At 42.5% G+C, this 26168-nt stretch overlaps 1 protein-coding gene across 8 annotated transcripts in view; it reads left to right on the forward strand.

The window, feature by feature from the left end:
* Window positions 1–26168, forward strand: part of GRIN1 (glutamate ionotropic receptor NMDA type subunit 1) — a 697943-nt gene that overhangs the window by 628283 nt on the left and 43492 nt on the right. For 6 of the 8 annotated variants that reach the window (XR_014962874.1, XM_085610053.1, XM_085610057.1 and 3 more), the window contains one exon: window positions 5336–5481. Coding sequence is in view for 7 of the 8 variants with exons in the window: in XM_085610053.1 (XP_085466179.1) it covers window positions 5336–5481 (146 nt within the window). In the remaining variant the exon portion in view is untranslated. Of the gene's footprint in view, window positions 1–5335; window positions 5482–8202; window positions 8314–26168 lie in introns of all 8 variants that reach the window. The other 2 variants (XM_085610061.1, XM_085610063.1) reach the window with 1 other exon arrangement.

Below are 26168 nucleotides of genomic sequence, written 5' to 3' on the forward strand. Positions count from 1 at the left end.
GTTATCACGAGTTTGTACGAATTTTGAAGCAAGAAGATCAGACTGCAAAGATTGCAATGCAGCCGAATGCTCAGGCAGCCAGCAAGATTTGGTAAAAGTAGGTTGTACCAAGGTATAAAGCGACTTGATACGCTGGGCATAATCAGGAATATAGGTACGACCGAAATTCAGAACACTCAGCAAAGATTGTAATTCCTTCAGTGTCGTAGGAGTACTAAGGCGTGCGCATTTCTCAAGGAACTGCGGAGCCAAGCCTCGACCCTCATGATTGAGTTCGTACCCCAGGAACAACACTGTGAACTCGGCAATGTGGGACTTCGCAAAGTTGAACTTGTAGCCGAAGTCAGCAAACATAGTTATTATGTTATCCACGCGAGCAAGGTGTGGAAGCAACTCGTCGTCCGTTAGGTAGATGTCATCTACATATGAATATGCTTCCGGGTCAATCATCTCCAAGAGAGAGACCACACGAGCAGCAAAGACCCCGGGGCTATTTTTATAGCCCATCAGGAGCCTTTTGAACTTCTTTTGTTTGCCACCCGAGGTAAACGCCGTCCACTCATAGCTGTGAGGGGACAGATTATGGCTGTAAAAGCCATTGGAGATGTCAAGTGTGGTTTTAAACCGTTTTCTCACTAGACTGTCAACGAGAGCCGAACTATGAGTATTCTGTACCGCACATGTCCGGCAGTGCGAATTTAAGTGCCGGTAATCCAAAACTAGGCGGTACGATCCGTCAGGCTTCGTCACAGTGAATAAAGGATTATTCATGGGTGACACACATGTTTCAATTACTCCCTGATATTCCAATTGTTCAAGGATGGACGCGACGTGAGATCGAGCCTCGCGACGCATGGGGTATTGGGGCTGTGGCTGGGGTTCCGACCGCAACGGAATCGTATGATTGGGAGAAAATTTGTCCCAGCCCACCTGAGTACGGTACAACGCAGGTGCGAGCACCTGCGCCCACTCCCCAGCTATCCTGTTAGAATGTTCCAGTGGCACTGTGTGCCCAAAGGACGGGAGGATAACTACCTCCCCTCTAGGAGCCTCTAAAACGAAAGCCGGGGGCCAATCTGCCTCCGCCAAAAGGATATCATAGGTGGAGGTTAGATTATCCCAAAATACCACTTTAATTTTACGTTGTATGTCACCCTCAATTATAAGGACAATTTCAAACATCCGTTCAGGGGGAGAGACGCGAGTATCAGCAGTTTCAACACTTACAAATGTATCAGTTGCTGTCGCCGCCAGAAATGGATGCAGTGCTTGCCGCACTACTGTAACTTCCGCCGCGCTGTCTAGCAGCGTTAGCGCCCATGTCTGGGTCAGAAGCTGTGTCCGTACCATCTGAGGCATATCTCGCAGTCAGAGCAGCAACTTTTTTCTTCTGAAACGGGGGTCTTTGACGTGCAGATTCGTCCTGCTTGTCTTTACCGTCAGTCTCACGGGGCTGCTCACGACCTTGAGCACCCCTTCCCTTCCCACGATCTCCGCCACCGGATTGAAAAGCCGATGTTTCCTGTGAAGAACGAGGAGAGCGTTGTTCAGGAACCTGAAATCTATCAGGTGACTTAATATTAGAACGATCGCGCAAATCATAAGTGCGTTCACTTTGTATCTGCACCGGCGACGCAGAACGAGACCTCCGTTTCTCTTGCTGCTTCCCTTGTTTTTTAGCTCGCCAACTTTGTTTTGGAAAGTTGGGCTTCTCGTCTTTGGTAGACGAACTCACTTAAGGCTGCTGCACCACAGTACGAATGATCACGGCGGTTTTCACACCCAAGGCGCTACGACTCACCATTCTGTAGGCTTTCGCTATAATTTTAGCGAATTCCTTTGGCCTGTCGCCCGGATCCACAAGTGCCAACATATTACACACTTGGAATTGCATGGCATCTCCTTTGAGGTTGCCCATAACCATGGAACAAACCACATCGAAGCTGTCGACAAGCCTCATTCCCAACTCAATTGCTGCCTCTGCACCATGATTGTCTTGGACCTTCTTGATGACCGAGGGCAGTACAGACATAGACGGAGTGCCATAGCACTTCGCATAGGTCGCAGCAAACACCTTGCCCCAATTGTCACAGTCGACAATATCCGGGACCAGATCCTTCAGCAAAGTAATAGTGAGTATCCTGTGTTTATCCACAGGAGAAGTATGCGGAAACACGGCTTCTAATTGATCAAATTTTTCAGCAAGCCAGTAAGGAAATTCATCCCTATTTTGGGGGCGCTTGCCGACAATCGCATTAACCATAACAGGACTGATGACCACCGCGTGATGGTCAGTCGTGTGGCCCGCATCTGCAGGTGCCCCCACCTGTACATTGCGAGACACGTACTGCACTAACGCCCTATGGACCGTAATCAGGGCAGTGTGTAGCACTCGTAACTCCGCCACCGCCACAGTCATGTAGCGCGGATGGGGTGTATAACCGGCCAGCACCGGCCATGTGGCCCCTGCAATAGACAACGGGCCCATTCTCGCCGGTACTACCGCATGGGGATGGGCGCCATTAAACCAAATAGTATGCTGCCCGGCAGTGAATTTCAAGTGTCTGATAAGGGGCATAGGCTGCAGGCATCGCTGTGTGAGTATATTCGTGGAACAAATTGTCGTTTGCATCCACTGCCTCAAACGTCACCCAAGAGTAAAACAACTCATACGGGAACGCCTCATCAGCGCCTACCACAAAAATAACAGCCAACCCATCATCAGGGACCCCATAGACCCGTAAATGTGCGGTCAGGGGAACCCGACTATGCGCGGCAACATTGACCGCCATCGGGACACTCAGAAGAACCACAACAAGCTCTACAGTAGCACTGGGGTTCAGAAAAAGAAAACCTTTTTAATTATCAAGCTTGAAAGAACCTTTAGTCGAAACCTAGGTAGGTTAAGCCGTCACTCCCGTTGTCCGGAAACCAGAGTGAGGGCGTTGTGGACTAATAAAAGCACTACTAAGGCGTCTCAGATCAAAAGACCAAACGTTAGGTGCGCCATGTTGCAGGGATTCTGCTTATGCACAGAACTATGCGCAGGAAACCAAGACCTCAGAGAATTGTGGTGTACCAGAAACTCCCCTCAGAACCAAGAACCCCTATCCGACTAGCTTAGTGTCACATTCGTTATCCGAGATTTAGCTCGGCGGTCCCAATGTATAGACAACCCAGAACAAGCGACTAACAAAGACACGGTAAAGTTTAAAGAGTTTATTTTATAAACCTCGCGTCCTAAGATGCAGTACTTTGGCTAACACAAGCAGACAAATGGTTAGGAACAGCACCATCAGCATTGTTACAATACCATAGAAAATGAAAGGAGCAATCATATTAATAATGACAGTGGAAAGCGACCACCCTCCTTTCTCTAGCAACTAATAAGTTATTATTAGACTAATAGAAGGTCTCTTAGGCTTGCATGGGGGACCCCATACCTTATAGATCAGCTTAGTGGAATCACATCACAGGATCAGCTAGGCTCTCTCCTGCAACAGCTCTTCGTTTCGAATGTAACAGAAAACATGCTGCTCTGCAATATTAAAGGACTTGTCATTCAGGTATTGGCAGCTGTATGTATGTTTTGGCTAAGAAGTGATACGATCAACCTGAACACAACAACCTGCACCCTCTAGTGACCCAGACTCGTTCTTTACACGATGTACAGACCAAGGTCACTGCTCACTGTTAGGGATGTTAAACAACAGACGGTTCTCATGTGAAGCAAAGTCGAGTCAGCAGTTCTCGAATGAATAACATGTAACAACAGTGTCGCGTGCAAAAGCAGCAAAAGCGGCAAGCTGGCTTTCTAACAGCCGACGAGGTTATGCTAACTTAGCGTTGTACATAGGGAGTGGTTAACCCATACTACAATTCCACTCCTGCCCAGAGTTCTCAAGAAGATCAGGGATTACCAGGTCCATGTCATTCTAGTGGGTCCGTATTTGGCATGAAGAGTTCGGTATTCTGAGCTCAGGAGCATGACCATTGGTCTTCCGATCCGACTTCCGCTTCGGGAGGATCTTCTGTCACAGCAAGAGGGCAGGGTCCTGCACCCGCTTCATCTTCATGCGTGGAGATTGACCAGGGACAGCTGACAGCCTTAGATCTTGCTACCGAATTCTGTGATGTTATTCTGGCAGCCAGGCATCCCTCCAACAAGACAAAATGTGCCTGAAGTTGAGGCAAGTTTTTGGCATGGTCTGCATCCAAGGATATTGATCCTCTTTCTGCGCCCTTATTCTAAGTTCTTTTTTTTATCATTTCTTTAGCCCAGCAGGGCTCTGCTCTTGGTATTGTTAAAGGTTATTTGTCCACCATTTCAGTGTTCTTGCGGTTGCTGGACCAACCTCTTTGTTCGAGTCACCTGTTGTGAATAAATTCCTCAAAGGTCTACAACACATGTTTCCTCCCAGACCATTCATCATACCCCAATGGGATTTCAATCTGGTCCTGAATTGCTACCAATTAAATATCTCACCCATACAACTCTATTGCACGTCACAGCTCACTGTCAATCATTAGTCTTATCTATGTCTACTTAGTCCGCGGACAACCTGTGCAATTGTATCTATGCTTTGTTAAAATATTATATAAATATATTGATATGTAGTGTTCGACCTCAACAACGTTTCAGATAATGTTCCTAATGCCTTACTACATTACGCTTACGCGTGCTGCAGCCCAAAGTTAATTGTTGGCCCTAGGTTTGTTTACTTACTCCTCATGTTACCCAATGCAAATGTATCCAAGTATTGTCATATAGTTATATATTCATTTATGCTGTCGCGGCCTCAATACTGTATCAGCCACTGACGCTGATACACTCATTTATTTCGCTTATGTACTGCCACAATGTTGCAATGTCTAACCAAATTAGTGCTGATACTATACTCTATAAAAACAATTTCATCAACGGTCTCTACCTCAGAAATGCCTAGACGGTTCATTTAAATACCATCAGGATGTCTTTATGCCTACCCCAATAAGTGCCACTACTATGTGCTTCTAAAACAAATTATATAGCCGTAAACTGTGTCTACCTCAGAAATGTATTACTACTGATCCGTATACCCTCTTACGTATCGCCTATGTACTGCAATTCTGCCTGTATATCTACCCTAATATGGTTTATGTAAATTACATATTTGCTACCATCTATACACTGTGAAGCGCTCTGATGCCCTCGGGTCGAGCTAACGCTAATAAAACTCCACAAACTAACAGATGTCCCCATCATCCCCTCAACCAATAGGCTTCCTTCCAAATGGCTAATAGTTATCTCAAGCAACTCTGACAACACTTCATTCAATGTCTTCTCTCCATCTAGGTGTGTTCATGCTGGTGGCTGGAGGTATTGTTGCTGGAATATTCCTAATATTCATTGAAATAGCATACAAGCGGCACAAGGATGCCCGGAGAAAGCAAATGCAGCTTGCCTTCGCCGCCGTTAACGTCTGGAGAAAAAACCTGCAGGTATGACTAAACCCTTCACACAAAAATTAAAAAATACTTTTTCTTCTATTGGTGTGGTAAACCAAATGTTTTACTGACTAACTTAATTGACGTCTCCCGGGGGTATTGGTGCCCTTAATAACTCTGTAGCTTTTAAATATTCCCAGAAGCCTCTCATCGTTTAATTTCGTGAACAATTAAATCGCCCATTGACTTTCTAGCATAGTTAATGATGAAACATGCATCATGATATAGCATTTAAAAAATACTCTAACCTGTGGACTCAGTTAGCATCTTAGAATGTATTGATGTTTCCATTCATGGTTGTGGGCATCCGAGAACTCTAACAAATGCTTGTTACAGATACTCTAATGTGTATTGATATTTGTTTTTTTCAGTTTGAGCAAAAAAGTGTCAGTGCTGGTAACGTTACTCATTTCATTGGCGTAATATCTGACTGCACTTGACAGAAGGTCTGCGGTGGCGGCATTTGTTATTTTCCCATTTATCACCAATACATTGCAAGATACTGTGATGGGTATCACTCCGATAACTGTCAGAAGCACACGCCATGGTCCATCGCGTGCAACACAGCGCTATCATGGTGATATGTAGTCATCACAATATCTTGTGCTCTATTCACAATAAATGTGCAATTAACACGTCTCACCTCCGTGGTTCAATCTGCTGTCAGTACATGCATCATGTTGCTATTTTACTGTTAAAGATGTTACATTGAAGAGCTGGACTGAAAACGACAATGTTAAGTCATCACAAGCAAAAATCAACTCAGAAACCTTTACAGCAAAAGGGCAGTTACAATCTTCTTAAGAGATTCCAAAAGATACGTGGTGTGTGCTCTGTCACTCAGTTGTGTAGCACGGGTGTCATGGGCCCTTGAGCAAGCAAGGAAAATGGGCCACTTGACCATTGGTTGATTGTAAAATATAGCAATAATTGTGGTGCAATGGGTCCCTCAGGCCTCTGGGCTCCTATGCCACAGCACCTGTCGCTCCATGCATAGCTACACCCCTGCTGCCACTTGGGTTCCGCAAGCATCTTTCTGCACTGAGAAATCCTGTCACGGCCAAGATTTCCCAGTTCATTTTAGCCAGTGTATTTCTCACTAATTTTGAATAGTGCAAAAAAGTTGGAGAATGTGGGTCACTTTGCCTATCAAGCAATAACTGCTCTCAACAGGCTAAAGAGTGAATCCTTATAAAACCATCTGTACTTGATGACGCAATCGTGCCATAATGTAACTTGCATTACTTGCAAGGGGTTGCCACCACATGTACCATTGATCTCTTAATCGCCCCCTGCAAACCCAGTGAACCAAGGCCTGCTGGCACAGAGCACTTTAACTACACCACAATGTTTCACTTGCTCATCTTCTAGAAAATAACTGCACTAGGTCAATGGATAAGGAATATACTAACATGTCCAGTCCATAATCATGCATGCCGTCCTGTGGCTGTTAGCAGAGTCTCCAGTCACAAATCCGTTTTACAATGTGAGACCTTTCCACAGGTGGAAACGTCAGAAAACTAGAATCTGGTACATTGGTAGAAGGCAGGCAAGTGGAAAGATTTATTTGTTAAAACACAAATCTAGTTTTTGGGATCACATTTTTTCCATGGCCATTTTCCCTAAGATGCCATGGAACACAAAGCATTCCATTCCATTCATTCTGCTTCATTTCCCGTCCGTGCATGTGTACCAGAACTCAAATGGATAAAATTTATCCCATCTGCGTGCTTAAAACACCGGTGGAATAAATTTGTGTTATACCTGAATCAGGGTATAACAGCTGCACCTGCATTTTTATTCTTTTACTTTTACCTCTTTATGATTTCATAACATTTCCTTTATGATGTCATAAAGTCAGAGCTTTGCTTACTCAGCTTCATATTGTTTTGTTGATTTTACTTTGAAAAATAAGGTAACGCTTTGCACAAATGCACCATTACAATTTTTTGAATACATTTTTTTTCAGAATATTCATACAATGACCTCTCTTCTAATGCAGTCCTCTATCTTTCTTGCAAAAGACAAAGTTTCCTCTGCCATATTGAACATTGCTAGTGGTAGACCGAGCTTAGATCCTTTTTATGACAATACAGGTAGGCCCTCTAAGGCCTTACATTGCCTGCTTCCCATTCATATTTTAGTATTTGACTCTAAAACACACTAGACACCATGCGGAACACTAATTATACGTCTGAAATGACTTGGGATTTTGGAAGTGGCCTCCAATTCATTCTAGCTAATGCAGAGAAGAAATTGACTAAACTATATCTGAAACATGTAATTGGATGGTCTTTTTAAAAGAACCAAATAACACTTCCCAAAAGTACATTCAACAGATTTTTTATGTTTTCTAAAATATTTCAATTCATTAGTATTAAACTATGACTATCTGGCTAAATAATGCAAAATATAGATGATAAATGTATTTTTCGGAGCTGAAGATAATTGGTTGATTTGGACTCCTACAAATTGTCCCAATTATAAATAGATAAAGGAAGACATAGAAGATTTGCAGACCCTTTTGTGGTTACAAATTGAGAATGCAGTACACCAAAATGCCTTAATATGGATGATTTTGGGGATGATGCTATTCCAATGGCTACTTTTTCTTTCCTACCCACTAGAAATCACACTCGGCATGATTCAACAAATGCTAGGTTTAGCTTAAAAAGACACACTAGAGATCTAATTGCTTATACATATTCATTTTAGGATAGAAAAAGTGGTAGAGCAGAACCTGACCCTAAAAAGAAAGGCTCTTTTAGGTCCATCACCTCCACCCTGGCCTCCAGCTTCAAGAGACGTAGGTCCTCGAATGACACGGTAAGAATAAGAAGAAGAATTCTGCCCTTTTCCTTTCTTTCTTTCCTTCTCTTTTTCTTACTCTTTCTTTCTGTCTTTAACTACCTTTCTCTTTCTTTTCTGTCATCCCATTGACTGCCAAAAGCCCATTCAGACGCTGCACCTGCGCAGGCAGCATCTCATAGCCATGTTCGTCCACAGTCAGTCAGTCAGTCAGTCGGTCAGTCATCCAATGTATCTGAAAGAATCTTCTTGACTCCTCTAGGAATGGAAGGAGCCTGTCTGTAATTTTTGTGACAGTTTTGATATGCTGTCAAGTTTTTTTACATGAAATTTTTGTTTTTTGTATTTTTTTTGCTTAAATTACTGGTGCTGGTCATTAAAACCAATATTTTTTGTGTTTCTTTTTTCCATGTTCTTCTACCTGTCTTTCATCCAATGCCAACATGGCACCATTTTCTTTAATTTGGGCACTGTTTCACATCACCAAGAGTCATGTTTGTGTCATACTCTGTATGTGTATTTTTTGTTTGTAGTTATGGCATTTTGCTGGAGAGGAACAGAATGTTAATCCATATTTAAAAACTAAATGGCATGCTCTGTTATATTCTCTTAGAACTGTTCTAAAATGTTCTCATCGTGCTCTTAACAACAAGCAACAAAGAGGTTGGGAAATATTTATTTCAACCTCACTCTATGAAATATAATGATATTTCAAAAATCATAAGTTGGTCAGAAAAATCAGTTGGCATATTTGCTTTGCCCCTGACATCTGCTCTAAAGTGCATTTGACCTTAAAGGCAGCAATCACACTTCCTGATAGATAATACATAAAATATAGCGATTATAAGAATGTACACTTCTTACACTTAAAAACACCTAGAGAAAATGACCATTCATTTCAGATCCAGATTCAAGTAAAAATTATCATAATATACAGTTTTTTCTAAAAAGGAAAAAAAGAAAAGAAGCCTTTCTTAGACACATAGTTTGGCTGATAGTTTTCAAGACATGTTTTCCATCGGTCGACCTTCATCATTCATGACCATTAGTCTGTCACTGTTCTAGTGGGAATCAAAAACCGTTTTTGTAAATTAGATTTATATTGAATTATAGAAAAATAAAAAAAATAAACATCAATAAGATTGTTCCTCCCTTTTTAAGCGTGAGCATATATTCAAGAGGTTGCCCATGGCATATGATCCTATTGTCTTTAAGGCCTCCAAGACTCCAGCAACCACAATGCTCTGAACCAGCCCAGTCTTTTATTTTTATTTTCCCCTCAGCTGGTGAGGTGAAATTATGAACACTGCTTTTTCCAATGGGGTTACAAAATTCATGCATTTTGCTTCGGTGTAATTGTGTCAACTTTCAGCACAATAATGCGTAATTACATAAAATTGAAATCTGTCATTTCATGCTATATTTTAGAGCTAAATGGTTCTTCCTATACATTTTTGAGGCGCCAACATATTTTGCACTAATACAAAGTGCAAACTCGAAAGCACCGCTGTTAGACCCAGCGGATTTGGGCTGGCAAAGATGCATCGAAGCCAGTTAGAACCCACTGTTCCAAATAGAATGAGTATGAGATGCTTTTTGGATAATCTGTGCTCCCCCTCTAGTAGCTTTGCATCAAACAGTCAGGCTTTTCTTCAGGGCCAGCGTGTAAAGTGTTGGCACGGCACTCTCCCTCGCAACACACTGCATTCGCCACAAAAAGACTACACACCGTATGTATAAAAACACTTGTCTTTGTATTACACACACACACATTGAAATCAAAACGAGATACACATTGTACAAATACTCTACAGTTATATGCAATTGTCAACTTCTCTATTGAAATCAAAGGGAAACACACATTGTATATACACGTTACAATTATATGCAAATTTACCATTGCAGAAAGGTCAGTCACTAGTCTCTGACTATTCCTCTTGAATAAGCCCGTCAGTCTTACAGCTCTAGAAGCCAGCAATACATGTTGCGCCTGCTGGTACCCTGTTGACTAGACAGTTGGAACCACCTAACATGGAAACAAAACAGTTAATTAGTTTCATCCATTTGGATTGAACCTCCAGGCACCTGACGGCACCTGCACGAGGGCTGGTTTGCTATCCCCCCCATTGACAAAAGATTGTGACCCAATAAACTGGTGCGCTCCAGATTTGAAGAAATGTTTTCCCCTAAAATGAAGGTGTGACCAGCTTCGGATACCCCTCTGGTTTTGTAACTATGATTTCCAAAGCAAAGCACCCTGTGACGTGGGTCTAGGGAGAGGGAGCCAATGACTTCAGACAGAGGTCGCAATGTCAGGCACTGTTGTCCTATCGATCTGGAGGCCAAAGACAGTCTCAGCTCCTGGCTCAGGTTCCACCAAAACCCCTCGGACACAACGCGCCATGAGCAAAAGCGAGCACAGGTCCCCTTGATTGCAAGCACCGGTCCCTCTGACTCTGAAAGCTTTCTCTGCACTCCTTGCCCTGCTCATGTCCCGGCACTTCAGATGGCAGCTGATATTTGCGCACACACTCCTCAGCAAGATGATGGTGTGTGTCTCCGCCAAAACCAGTGTGGTCCTTACTATCTCGTGGAGACAGTGAGATCCTTTGTATCCCTGGGATCTTGTGACCAGGGGCCCAGCTCACCAGTCCTCATAGAGTACTTCGAGACCCAGGCCAATACAGTAACCATTAGCTGCAGGCCAGCAACGTCCTGACATAATTCACCAAGTGATAGTCCCCTTCTTGGAGCATGACTGCTCCAAGCCACCACAAGTCTGCGGATAGTCCAGTTGTAGTCCCTCCTGCCCTAATGATTCCTTGTGTCAATGTCCCAGTATTGAACCAGCGTAGTATGGTTCCAAATCCAAAAGTGTCTCTACGTTCGGAGGCTGACGCCCCAGTCGTTATACCCACCATGACCTTTGAAGATGCAATCAGTTCAAAAGGCCGCCTTTAACATGCAGAGCCCGTTACTAAATTTGCCATCCTAACCTGGGAAGTTTGATCACAATCTTTAGTGGGGCCAAGACCCTGCCCTTGGAGTGTAGGTGTCGATTCCGGCCCAGGTATCCATCTCAGAAAGGCAGAGGTCCGCAGTTTCTGTGAACCCTAGTTTATGGCCCTCTATCAGGAATGCACAGATGTGGCTATCCCCCTCGCACCCAATTGTGGATTTGGTGAGCCATGCACATCAAAATGCCCATTTTACCGAAGTGCCTTTCAATCACCGTAATGTCAAACTCACTGCCACGCCCAGAGAGGATTCGCCATTACGAACTAATCGATACCAAATATCATACTGTCAATATTCTACCCGTAGGAAATAATGCTAGACAGCTGTTCCCTACATCCCCTCAGGCTAATCCCGTTTGAGAAGCAGGGCTCATCGCACCGGCCACACCATCCAGTGAGTTGAGTAACAGTAACCAGTGCACACAGCCCGCTCCCCCCCCGCCAGGGTAACCCTGCGGTTCAATCAATATGCTACCTCCTTGGATGGCACAGCCAGACCGGCAGGCCCAACGAAGCACATTTGAAAAACATGCCCCTGGTATATGTCTTACCCATGATAAGGGACTTACAGCTAAATCGAATCAGCCAATCATATATACACTGCTTTGTGGTATGTACATGATGAGCCCAATGCTTTGACACTGCATGGGAGTGCTGAGCTAGCAAAATAAGGTCAAAACATGAGGTCAGTAGCCAAAAAGGTTAGGGGAGACCACGCCAACAAAGGCCAGGTCTAACACTCACAAACAAAAGCCGCTCTCAGTCTGTTGTTCCCATGTGTTTGCAGTAAAAAATAAATTCTCTTAAATAACTCATTTCACTGTACATTTTAATACGTGAAATGGCATAATGGCATAATTTCAGGAATTTCGCATTACAAGTGTAATGAGAAATCCCCCAAATTACATAAATTATTCCAATGTGATTTATATTTCTCCCAGTTTCAGCAGCACCTTCTTTAAATCGTCTAAAACTACACATTTTCTCTGATACCCCCTTTCAAGAATTGTCACTGAAAATACAGGCAATGAAGATCAGCATTCAGTAACACCATTATCTGCACACTTGGCAACATTATGTAGAGAAAGCTAGAGAAGGCAAGTTTATTCAAACAATATTGGGACTTTTGTCTTTTGAAAGAGGCACTACTTTTTTGAAGGGGTCCTCTGCACACGTCACTGAAGCTCTAATTATGAAGGAGGAAAAACAAGGATCTTGGTCTTCTGCCAGGTAACCTGCAGATCCTTCAAACCTACTTTGATTTTCTGCTGTGACGTCCTTAGACACTCAGGAGGGTTGTCTCTTAGATGATTGTTGTTAACCATTTTGTGACAACTCCTGTCTCCTGTTTGTAAAGATACCCTTTGTTGCTATGGGATTCATCAGCAGAAACTGCAATGCTGAACAGGCACCTGCAGCCAAGATGACTCTTGTCAGTGTTGAGACCACTGTTGCTGAAATATCTGATGTTGGACTCTCTTTGAGATTGAGGGGGTGATCAAGAGGTGAAGAGGTGTGGCTCACTGGTTAGAGGCGGCAGATCCGCAAGCAGAGAATCGGCCAGGGACCAGGGTTCAATTCCCGACGCGGCAGGGTCGTGGACCAGGGTCAAAACGGACTCGATAATTCTCGCCTCGGTACCTACTCTAACCAGGAACACACTCGGCAACTCTGGGCATTAGCTTGCCTCATCTCCACAACGGCCCCCCACATTCGCTGGGGATGCCTGGTTTCACCTTGGAGATACCCTGGAGGTACCATCTCACAGGGATAGCCAGGACGGGTTCCCCAGCGGTCTACAGCGCCACGACGCCTCAGGGCAGCAGTGCGCTTTACAAGACGCATACATTTACAATAAGGCACTTGACACCTTGAGCATCAGTACTAGTGCTTTATCCTTCCTCCCACACACCTGCCTTATAAGAACATATTTCAAAATCCAGAACAAAAGATTGTCATACCAAAGTGTCATATGCATCCCACAGTCGCCTGTCAGTTTCTGTTGGGTGAACAGACCACGGCTCACAATAATGTACACTATGTGTCTACATCGCTAAATCCAGTTTGCATGTTAGAAGATGTCCGTTTTAATTCAGCAGGTCTTGACACCCCAATTAGCTGCTAAATGTGATAAGCCACAACCCTTACCTGCTCCAGATGCCTACCAAAATACATTAACAAGTTCTTCATTTCTGGAAGATGTCACTTGCTTCACACATTATTGGAAAGACTACATTAATATCTGAAACATTTGTGCCCACAACAACATGACAAATATCATCTCATTAATGCCAGGCTTACTAAAGCTGAAAATGCAAACATTTTTTGATAATTGCTTCGAGTAACACTCAAAGTCAAAGACATTCAGACCTCTCCTGGGTATCGTTACTTCAACAAGAACTACCTCCTCTGGATTCAGTAGTTGCATTTGCAGCAAAGGGGAAGCTACTGTGATTAACTGGAATATTGTCTGCTGGGAAGCCAGACAAGGAATATTGTCTGCTGGGAAGCCAGACCAGAACCTGATGAAAAAGAATGTCTACAGTGCACTCTGGCCACGCATGCCTCAGGTTGTACCATTCTTTTATGAATAGGTGACAAATCATTTTCAGACACAACTGGACAACATGCTAAAACCGATAGTGATATTGGGAGAGTGGCTAGTAGCTTCCAATCATCATTGACATCTTTTCAGTGGACCTAGCTGACTAAGAAGCCATAAATGTCATGATTGTCCTTGCTCTAAGGTGGTTTTCCAATCTTTTTTTTGACAGAACTCCTAATTTACCATTCACTCAAAATAATCATTTTGGTCCATAAGAGCACAGTCAAATTTTAAGAATGAAAACAGAATTGGACATCCTAAGATTGGTGTGATTGGAAACTCTCCTTGAAGCCTTACTTCAGATCAAAAGCCCAAAGCAAATAGGGTTATATGAGGTTCCAAGCCCTCTGTGCCACATTAAAAAGTCATTTGAGATTTCTAAATCACAATGCCACCCCCTCCCCCAGGAAAATTATGATGATCGACTCCTAATGCTGTGCTCCAGGAAAAGATATAGCTCAGACTCCAAAATCCTAGTGACTGCCTACCACACCGCCATTCAGCACTCCAGAGGAGGGGATATATTCCAAGTGTCTTTATTCTTGGAGGGACAGTGCCACAGACTCCTTGGTTTCAAACAAAAACATCAGTGCGAGTGGCTGCAATTCAGGCACATTGCCTTCAATTTTATCTACTCCAATTTCAAAAGACGGCATCCATTATATACATTAAGGAGTCAGTTGAAAATGTTCTACTTGTCTATCATCAAGGAGAAAATTACACAATAAATACTGGCCAGAAACCTGAGACCTATTCTGGGTTTGTGACTTGTCAATAAATTATTCAAGAAAGATACATTGATTGTATTCATTCCACTAAAATACTCCTGGTAAAAAAAGGGATGAGTAATAGATGGAACACAAGGCCAGGGAACCAGAGAGGAGAAGATGATGAGTACTCTCCTCCGTACTGCAATCCATCTCTAAATACAGAACTGCCAGTAACAAAAGAGGCAAAAGTAGAAAAAAGGATGCCCATGCAAACGCCCTGTGGTAGGTGTTGCCCTCTTATCACCTCTACAAATAAGAAAGGAAAGGAATCGAATTCCTGCAGGAAGAACTCTCAGTAAGTTGCCATCCTGGTGAATAAAATGATCACACCCCAACTGAGCCCTTCCACCCCAGCAGCCCTCATCAGAGGTGACAACAGCTTTCCTGGAACCATCCTGACCTGTTGGATTGCCTTCACCTTTGCAGAAACCACCACCACCATGCGTTCTATCTGCTCGGAATTCAAATTGAACCCCTGTCATTTTGCATTCACAAGAGGGCTCAATGATTCCCTACCCACAGCTACCTCCTGGACCCCTGAAAACATGCCACCATCTTGCCACTACTGAAGAAATTCACTGCAGACCCATCCTGTCCAGCCAACTACAGACCCATCTCACTGCATCCATATCCAGCAAAGGTCTTTGTAGAAACTGATCCACAAGAGAATAGCCAACCACCTGGATGACAGGCACCTCATGGACCTATCCCAATCCAACATGTTCACCTAATTAGAAATTTGTGCAACGGCCCTTCAATGGATTAGCTTCTTCCTCACAGCACGCATGCAGAAAGTCAGCCTATCCCCTTAAAACTCTGAACCTATGAAGTCCCCCAAGAAAAATCACTCAGCCCCACGCTCTTCCATATCAACCTGGCCCCACTTCCCAGCATCGTACGAATCTTCCGAATCAACATCATCTCATACGCCAATGACACACAACTCATCCTCTCCCTCTGCAAGGACACTGGCAACACCGAAGCAAAATTCATTGAGCACATAGCAGAAGTTGCCCTCTTCATGAAGTCCACTTCCTCAAACTCAACATAGAAAAGTTGGAGGTAGTATCTTTCTGTAAAGACCAGACTCTATGGTCCTCAGCCTGGTGGCCATCAAAACTTGGACTCACTACAACCCATTCCAGTCTAGCTAGGAACATGGGAATTGTGGTCAACAAGAAACCGTCGATGGCCAGCCAAGACAACTTCAATCACCATCTCCTTCTTCCATACCCTCAAGATCCTCAGGAAAATCTTCAGCTGACCTCCTCTCAATGCCAGATGAACAATCACCCAAGCACTCATCACCAATAAGCTAAACTATGCAAATGCTTTCTAGATCAGAATCTTAACCCAACTCACCAAGTGGTTGCACGCCATTCAGAATTCAGCAGCTAGGTTCACACTCAACCTCCCTGCTCTCACCCATATCTCTACCCTCCTCAAAAACCTCCACTGGCTCCCCATACACAAACATGCACAGTTCAAATTACTTACTACTGCATATAAAGCACTACATAATTTCCGCCGCACATACCTGAACAACTCTGTCAGCTTCCGCAGCTCGACCAGACACCTCTGCTCTGCAAAACCCCTCCACACCACTGTCCTCAGCATCTGAAGCTGGCAGCCGTGCCTTTTCATACCTTGCTCTTAAAGCCTGGACTGTGCTCCCTCTTCACATTAGAGCTGCAGGCTCAGTACTAGAATTCAGGAGAACACTGAAAACTTGACTCTTCAGTTAGAACACAGACAGGGTGGCAAGCAACCCCCTTTCTCATCAGCACCTATATATGAGATTCACACTCTACAATTACACTTAACAGAACACCCAAACCAAACTACAGCCCACACTGGGTAGGACTCATCCTGAGGGTGCCTCCTTGGTGACCAACTGTACTTGATTTTCCCTCAGAAATAAACAATAGCTAGACTTCAGACGGAGCTTAAAGCAAAGAGAGAGTCAAAAAATGTGGTAGCACATCTTATTACACTTTCCGTTTCTTAGCCTTTGGCTAGAAACCCAAACTCAAACCACAGGTGTAGGTAACCAATTCTGATATGCATATTTGCTGTGAGTCGACAGAGAATACATCCAATCAGTCCAACTTGACAGATTCTAAAGTGGAGTTTGAAAAGAGATGCCTCTAAATGTCCTTATTCCACCCATCCTTTCTTTGCACAATCAGGCACATGGGAATGTTTTAAAATCGAAAAAGGGAGATACCCACAGTGGCAGACCATAATTTGAGGATTCTTATCTAAAGTAACCAAAATGTGATAATCACAAATGTTCCCGAGGTTGCACACATGAACCTTGCAACATTTTCAAGAACAAGTTCATGTTATGGTTGAGATATGAGGACAACCCTGGTTTGGTCGGGCAACGTGACGACAAGTTGTTGGAAAGAATTCAGATTGAACAGACTGGTTGTAGAAATGGCAATTACCAGAGACTCTATAAAGAGTGAGGAGCTGGCACGAAAATATTTTGTTTGTAAATATGTCACTATTAACGTTTCTTTGCCCCATTATATAAAATGACTCAATTAATATGGGGCTTAGTCTCTATCCATTGAATCAGGCAGAACAAGTGCCCTGAGTCCCTATTATTTTCATATTCTCTCTATTTGTATGTTTTTTCTTCTTCTGAATAATCTGGTTAATTTTACTCCATTTTATTAAGAAATTCAGCAAATAACTTTGAAATTGCCATTGGAGTTTTTTCTCTGGTATGCACAAAAGGCTTCGAAATCAAAAAGTGTTTTAAAAAACTCATACTCAAAAATCAGATTAGCCTTGCACTGTAGACCAGCTCCCGCATTCCATTTCAGGCATTGCACAGGAAGCATCTAAGATTCCAAGTTGGAGTTCAAGCATCAGATACATCAGAGGAAACAAGGCACGCCATCAGTCTACATCTTTATGATCAGGTGGTAGGATTAAACACCTTTGGTGCAGCGCAGGATTCTCTCCAATACACAGCACAGTAAACACGTTAGCTGGATCTTTAGGTGACTTGGTCAAAGCTGACCTCTATCCCTCAAGTAGAAGTATAAATCATTTCTAGGATCATTGGTGGATGCAGCAGGTGGAACACAATTTCCTTTAGAAGAGCAATTCTCCCTGCTTCAGAGAAGACATATTTTCCACAAGGGTCATTTGCTGAAAATGAGAACAGCGGACGCTCTGATGGGCACAATGGCTTCCAGTCTTTTTAACAGATTCACTGTGCCAGGTAGATCTTGGGGCCTCTGTAGAAATGCATTGCTGATCAGTGGCATCATTCCTCGTGGAGATGGCAAGGCAAAATTGTGGCCATGAGGAAAGGCTTATACATCAGAAGTAATGCTAGAGCAGAATGAACATCATGAAGGGGGTGTCTATGAGAAGTAATATCACTAGTAACCACCCTCTCCAATGCACCATGCAGGGCAGAGAGCCCATCTATGTGACACCACAATCATAAGTAATGGTTGCCAGCATAGATATTACACAAAAATATGTATCAGGAAACAAGTAGGAATAGGATCAGTAACCCTTGCAAGAGAAGCCCAAAGGCTCTGGCCATGGGATTGCAAATCAAAACTTATAGTGATACATCTGCCATGAGAGTAAAACACAGAGCCTGGTTGCGAAGTGCTACGGGAAGAGCATGCATGGTGTCTGAACTCTTGTGATATTGCTGACATCTTTAAGGCAAGAATTTTCCTCAGGATGACATGTTTACTAAAACAGATGCCCAGACTTCACATTTTAGCTTCAAGTGCCGCCATCTCTGGGAAATGCTTTGTTAATTCCCTGGTCAATGAATTGTCTTTCTCATTCGAATCCACAGAATGGTCCGGCAATTCAAAAAGTTCAAAATCAGGGTGATTTTTGAATGCCCGCTTCTGGCTCCATGAACGCTCTAGGTATACATTTTGGAGGACTGGAGAAAAACTCTGATATGCACAACCTATTGGAGAAGCAATTATTAGCAGGTTACAAAGAGAACCCAAGAGACAGGCTGGTCCAAATCATTGTGAATGCTGCAGAGCTGGTAGTCTTAAAGCATCAAAATTAACTTCTCTGTTCAACCACTACATGTTGACTTCCATTAAAAAAAGAGAAATTATTTCTATATTTTAGAGAAAAAAAAATATTATGAGCATAATATTACCAAAGTGTTCCACAGTTCCACTGGACCAGAAAGAATATCCTACAGGTTATCCAGATAATCAAGATATTCACAATGAAAAAATATACAATGTTAGATAAGACACCTTTCTTTCCTTTATTGGGAATAAAGTCTAGATGAATTTTGTACTGTATCAAAGCTACAAACAAGCTTGGTAAAAGAAACAAAACACAGAAAACGAGAAAACACGCTCGAATCTGGGTGTTGCTCCACCGTCCTACTTAAAAATAATATGCAAAAAAGGTAGGCGGTCTTCTGGTTGCATTACTGTAGGTGTCCTGCATTATGATTAAGAAATTGACCCTAGCAAATAAGGACAGTGTTACCAGGTGCAGAATACAGTGGCTGTAAGACATCTTTCATTTTTACTATGGGTACAATGAGCGAAGTATGTCTGTTTGCATCATGTTGATTTTATGTAAGTTGTCTTGAGGTTGGTAGTGTGTAGGGTCAGTGAAATAGGGAATCAGTTTAAGAGTAGCACATAGAAACCATATTTTGGTTTAATTTAATTTATTGTGCCACATATATTTGCATCATCTTGAATATGCAGTCCTTCATTGTTTACCTTTGAGGTTCCCTCTCAAAACTATCTCTATTATGTCCTGGACTTAAAAATTACTTCAAGACTCTTGATTTGTTACTCTGCAGAGGTGCCTGTTTATTTGAGTGTTTACCTTGAATAAATGACGTTACTTCGCATACGTTTACAACGCATGCCTTTACAACGCGGTCAGTACAAGGACTGCGTTGTGACCACGCATAGCATCACAACGCAAGTCATTACAACGACTTGCTGTAGGGGGCGCTAGAGTTTGGAATAGTATAATTTAATATTCCAACTCCAGTCTGTTCAACAGTAGGGAAGGTGTTGGATTTAAAATCCAACACCTAAAGCCCCCTACAGCAAGTCGTTGTAATGACTTGCGTGGTAACGGTATGCATCAGAACAACATGGTTGTTGTACTGACCGTGTTGGAATTACACCGCATTGTACCAACAGCGTTGTCAATACTGTTTCCCGTTTACCTTGGTCTGCCAACATAGCAAACGGTAGTCAGGTATTTTGTGGATGTTATCAGGTATGCTGCTTTGGTTAATTGGTTGCTGTGCGAGTTACTAGGCTAAGGATTAAGAAGTCGGGATTGCTTTGCAGTGCGATAAGTGTGTTTGTTTCTATGATGTGTGAACAGAATTCGAAATACTTGTGTGACTAAAAATGTTGTGCTTTTGAGTCTGTTTTTGGCAGCCATTTACCTTAGATTATGTGGGTATCATGTACAAACCCTTACACTCCCAGTGAGTAATGTTTTATTTAGCATCACCATGAGTCTGAAGGACAAAAAGATACAATGAGTAGTGTTCTCAAAACTACTGACTGACGCAGCAATCTACAGAGTGAAAGCTTGCACACTAGGCACACAAAACATGCTACTATCTTTAGTCAAGCTCTGCTTTACACCTGCATGAGTCCTCACAGAGCTGACAAACCATCAGGTAGACCCTTGAAGTAACCACCAGACCATCTGCCGTAGGTGTGCACAATTGTTACTGACTTAAGCTTCATTTTGTAGTCTTGAAATCCCCTAATGCAGAGATTGTGAGTGAGGAATCTTTGATGTTATTGTCGTCTGTGTAAGACAGTACATACTGGTGTATGAACATACCATGTATTATACAAGGGAACTATGTTCTAGTTCTCCCGAACTATATGAAGGCAACCACTGCTCAATACCATGGCTTCACAACTGTGCAATACAGAAGTCCTATATTCTTCCTGTGCTCATGCCTTATTATCTTTTGCCTCCAGCCCTCCCTCTTCCTTCAGTCTCTTCTGTCTTCCACTCGTGCCTTCTTCAGTCATTCCTCCAGTTCCTTATTCATTGCTCCAAGTGCCTCTGGCATTGCTGCTGTTGCTTGAGCTTGTACTGCAGTGGCTCCAATCATAACTGTGGAAACCACAACCATTGCTCCATTTGCCTTCACCCTATAATTACTCCCCCACCAAAGTATTCGTCTGTTAATCCTGCAAGTCTTCTGGCACTGCTCATTCAGCTTTGGTACCTCCTCCCCAAGGTCTCTTGGTTCATTTGTGGTTTATTCACAAAGGGTCCTGAGTACAGGGGAAAAGTCTTGCCATGTCACATCTGTCCGTCCATAATCAAAATTCTCAAATAGAGCTACCTGCATTGCATCTACACCTTGAGGTTTGTGGATGACCAGATCCGTACCTAGGATATCCAGAAATTAACCCTTGAAATGAAGCAAAATAATGCTGAAAGTCCTGGCAGTGGACTGCTAGGAATTTGCAACCCGTCGTAAAGGAAGGTAAATGGGTGAGAGAAGTATCACCAGCTTAGATTGCAGGATTTCTAAGCAAGTCAAGAGTACCTACACCCACAGAGACATGCATAAAATGCAGAGCATATTGGTCAGATAAGTAACCCTGGGCGTAGTTCGTATAGTCGCGCTACGCGAAGCTACACGAAGTGCACTTTGCACTACGCACGCTACACGTAGCTATGCGAACTGCGTAGTGTGGTAGGGAAATGCTGTTCACAATGATTGCACAATGCCGGATGCTTGTTCGAACTGTGCAATCATTGCAAACGGCATCATGCACAGTGCAAGCGGTCGTTTTCTGCCGCTCGAGCGGCAGCTTTCTCAACGCGAACTGGTAGTTTCTCATCACGAGCGGTCGCGAGCATCTACGACCACTCGCAATGAGAAACCTGACCTCCCCGCGTTGAGAGTCTCACCGGGAGGTTTATTTTCCACGCTCACGATCGGCAACTTGATGTTGCCGATCGCGAACGAGGAAAAAGTCTCGCCGGGATGTTGATTTTGCTCGCTCGCGGTCGCCAACTTGACGGTGAGGACCACGAGCGAGCAAAAAATGCCTGCTACGCGTTTTTGCACTGTGCTACGTGCGATTCGTGTAGCGCATAGTTGCGCAAACTACGCACACTCCGCGAGCGTAGCGTACTTTTCCACCCAGGCCTACAGATAAGCAGCCTCAGACAAATAGGGAAGAACAAATCTAGAAATTCATGAAGTCCTTAAAAACACCTTCCACTTTTGACACTTCAGGCTACTTCTAATGTGGTCATCTTCATAGTAGGGGAAAATCATACTATGCAAAACTTGACGACCCTCCCCCTTAAGGGCTCATAAGTATATTCCATGCTGCACCATTCCAACAAAAAGAGACAGTAAATAAAACAGACAAATATACTACTTCACAACAGAAATTATAACGGAAAAGGCACACCAATTGGTAACATTTTCTTCAGTTTAGAATATAACTGAAAGTAAATGAGTGAGACAGCTGAGATTGGGAACACTAACAGAGAGACAAAGTGCATAAATGTAAACAGTTCCAACATTCGTGCATTACAAACTTAATTAACCGCAGGATTTATTGCCGTCTTCACCAACCTGTGCTCCTATGACCCTGAAACCTTTAGCTGTAGCCTTGATCAATATGCAAATATAACAGATAGTTGGGAAAGAATCGCTTGCCCTATTCTTTCCAAGCCTCCCTTTTCCGAGACCAAAATAGTTCCATTGTGTCATTTTCGCTTGTTTGCTAATAAGTGAAGTGGAAGTGAAAAATGTTTATTGTTCAGTTAATAAAAACTTACAATAAGACACATTTTATACATTTCATACTTGTCCATTATTAATCTTTTTTTTTTTTAAAACAACCAACATGATTAAAATAAAATTCATCCCACAATAAGGACACTTAATTCATCTAGCTAAAACATGAAAAAAACGTAGGCGTAAAATATGTTTGCTGATAACTTTGTCTACCTACTGTTTCTTCTTTTCTAAAATACCCCATTTAATCGATTCATTGTTAACTTGCTGCACATTATGAATAGGGCTAACCATTCCTAATATGTGGCATGCTGAGGATCCTAGATGCTTTTTTCTTTACTTCATGAATCAATGGAATAAAAAACGATAAGAGCTCTTACTGGGCAGTATTGGCCAATTTTCTCTCTGCTCTATCTACAAACTTCAAGATCAACCTGCCAGTAAATTGTTCTCCCTGCAAGCAGGCTGTAACTGCTTGACGACATGTTTGTATAGTTTGATGATTAAAGTCCTGCCTTAACCAACCATTGCGTCCAGCTATTAGAGCTGGGCAACTACAAACTATACGGCTAATAGGAGCTTAATGGTTATAGTTCCAAGATCCCACAAGAGGATATTCTACATATTGCTCTTGCTTCCTTCCACTCACTGTTAAATACAGTTTAGTTATTCTTTTCTGCAACCGAATTAGGTGTTTCAGTAAAAATGGAGGTCTGCGATATGACCACAAGGTGACGTTTAGATTGTCCACGAAGTAGTTAATGTTAATAAAAGCATATATGAAACACTACTGTCCAAGACAGTGACCTATACATTCTGGAGAGCTAGTGATGAAAACAGCCTTATTTTCCTAACCCAATATAACTGGCAAAATTCGATGGTGGAGTAGCTGGTGGAGTAGCTCAGTGGTAAATTTGTAGTTTTTATAGAAGACTTGTTAGGACAAGTGTGCCTTAAATCGGACTGACTCGTGCCAAGCCCTATCACCATTCAGAAGCTGCAGCAAGTTAGTGATTCCTCATACAAAATTAAATACTGGGGAATACAGAAAGTGCAAAATGAAAAAAAATCAATGTGTTATTTTATTCCACTTATTAAAACATATATATCATAAAATGATTATCCAAGAATTTAAAAAATATTTAACTTGCATAAACATAAAGTACATATAATAACATCTAATTCTACAAAAATAAACTGATTACATATATATGAACTCTGCATTTACACATCAAATGCAGCTTGTGAATTAATAATTAATTTTACTGTTCCCTATAGAGTAACTAGTCCAATTTAATTTTTCCTTGATGCGACGTTTCAGTGGTTACATCTGATTTACTCTACTATCATCAGGACATAACATATTACAAATCACATAGTCGCCTCATTAGTTGATATAACACTCTGGAGATGTCGCTACCCTTCACATTATAATAAAGAATTGTTTTTACCTCTGGGTCAGTCAAATATTTCTCTTACAAACTCTTCTAAGGGCGGCTTTTGCCTTATGAAAGGATAGAGTACTTTTATAAAAATCAATTAAGACATCAAAATGAACAAAAATCAATTTTGTCTGGTGAAAAAAGTAAAATGGATTCTAACATATGAAGTTTAAAGAGAACTTATTCCCCCTGGATATTATCTTATTGTTTGTTCTTTCTGTAGTGGTCCACATGCAACTCTCAGGTGTTCTCCACTCAAGTGTGATTGTAACACAGTATTCCTAAATATCTATTGGCTGTTAATATTTACAGTACATGGTATTGGGCTATAGTTTTAAATCCCGCCATTAATACCTCATCATAAAATCTGTTTTGAAGAACTTCCAATAATTTTCCCAGTAACGCATCAAACAACAATTCAATCAAGGTGTGCACAAGATATTCCTGTATCCTCCCGTTCCAAATCGTGAAGTTCTCATTCTGCTCCAAACTTTGCCAAGCAGGACTTAGCATCGTCTGTACTTGACTCTCATTCTGCTGGTCACTTAGTTGGTTTTTACCAGACCTGCCAGAAATTGCAATCTAGCTCTCACTTGCTCTCTGGCATTGACAAAGAGCTAGAGAGTGTGTGCTCACTTGGGATAGAACCAATTCAACCGCACTGACGTAATAGAGATGCATGTTACTGTGTGCGAATAAATTCAAGTTATATCATCCTGGGCTTACACCCTCCCATCTGTGCTCATATCAGAGTTCACAGATGTTTCCCTCATGGCATATGTTTTGTACATTGTAGCCCAAGATTAAGGAGTTTAAATACTTTCTTCTGCTGGGACCCCTCCGTTTTTCCATCACTCCTACCTCTCCGGGTCATTACTTTAACACTTGGATCATTTTGTAGACCAATCCTTGCTTCTTTATTCCCCAATATACACTTGTGCTGATGCAACAATACGCATGGTGTTTGATATATTCGAACAGTGTTGCCGTTGTGTGTGAGCAAATGACACCCCAGACTTAAAAATAGAGCAAAACCACATTTATTCCAAAATAGTTTCATAAATAACGTATAGCGGGTCCAGTACCTGAAACAGAAAAGTGAAAGAACAGGTGCTAAAATTGCCACTGTCAACCATTCAGTACAGCAGTCTCTTTATAAAAACTACAGCAACACTTCTTGGAGACCCTACAACACCATACAGCAGCCATCCTAGAATTGCTTTACTGTCAATCTAGCTCTTGCACATTTAAACTATAGCAACTCTAAAGGGAAATGCCAATACCACCCTATTCAAAGTAGAGCAGCTTTTGTAAAAAGTGCCAGGAGTTTACAATCCAAAGTAGGGCAGCCATTCAAGGAAGTGCTGGCATCCCTCTAGCAAAAGTGCTGCAGCCCTCTTAGCAAAGTAGAAGTAAAAGCATATTGAAAGATCAGTACCCTTCCAGATCATGTCAACTTAATTCCATCTAGAGTGCAATTGCCCATTTAGGAATGACTAATACCACTTCATTAATGCAGATGAAGAATAGTAAAAGTAATAATAACAATAACAACAACGCTACGCTTAAACCCTTTTAAAGAAGATGACTAGTTAAGCTTGTTCTTCTTTAAGCTCGAGTCCTCCGCAGTTAACATCAACAATCCCGGCTGAACTGTTTAGGGCATTCAAAAGTTGGACTTCTCTCCTCACCGCTACATAATATATTACCTATGTAATACCTAGTGCCAGGCTTCTAGAGACTTACAGATATTACTTAATGCGTTCGAGAGCAGGCTCAGTGATGGGACATTCTGCAGGCCCTGTGTCAGTAGAGACAGAGTGATATAGCAGCTGTCTGGAGAGTTTGCTGTTGGATGGTCCATTTCTCTGCTGTATGGAGTTCTAATGCTGCATCTCTACACCAGTGAAGGGTGTGCCATCCAGAGAATCCATGCACGGCAATTCCTTATTCTCGGTGCGCCGTAGAATCCATTCAGGTTGACACATCTCAATAGATTGTTGATGGATACTACCAGGAAACGAAGGAGCCTTGTTTGCCACATAACCATTAGGAAATGAATAAGGGCATACCCTTTGCCAGGGCTGGTGCATCAAGGCAGGTAGGATGTGATTTGTGCACCAGAAACATCAGTACTGTCTGAGTGTGGTAGGCACCTTCTGACATTATCCTGATACCTACTCAGATGTCCATCTGCACCATAAGGAAAGCAAGGTCACGGAAAACATCTAGTTGCATTTAAGTAGAGGCAGCTGT

The sequence above is a fragment of the Triturus cristatus genome, chromosome 1_2, assembly GCF_964204655.1.
Source record: "Triturus cristatus chromosome 1_2, aTriCri1.1, whole genome shotgun sequence".
In the NCBI taxonomy this organism is placed as follows: domain Eukaryota; kingdom Metazoa; phylum Chordata; class Amphibia; order Caudata; family Salamandridae; genus Triturus; species Triturus cristatus.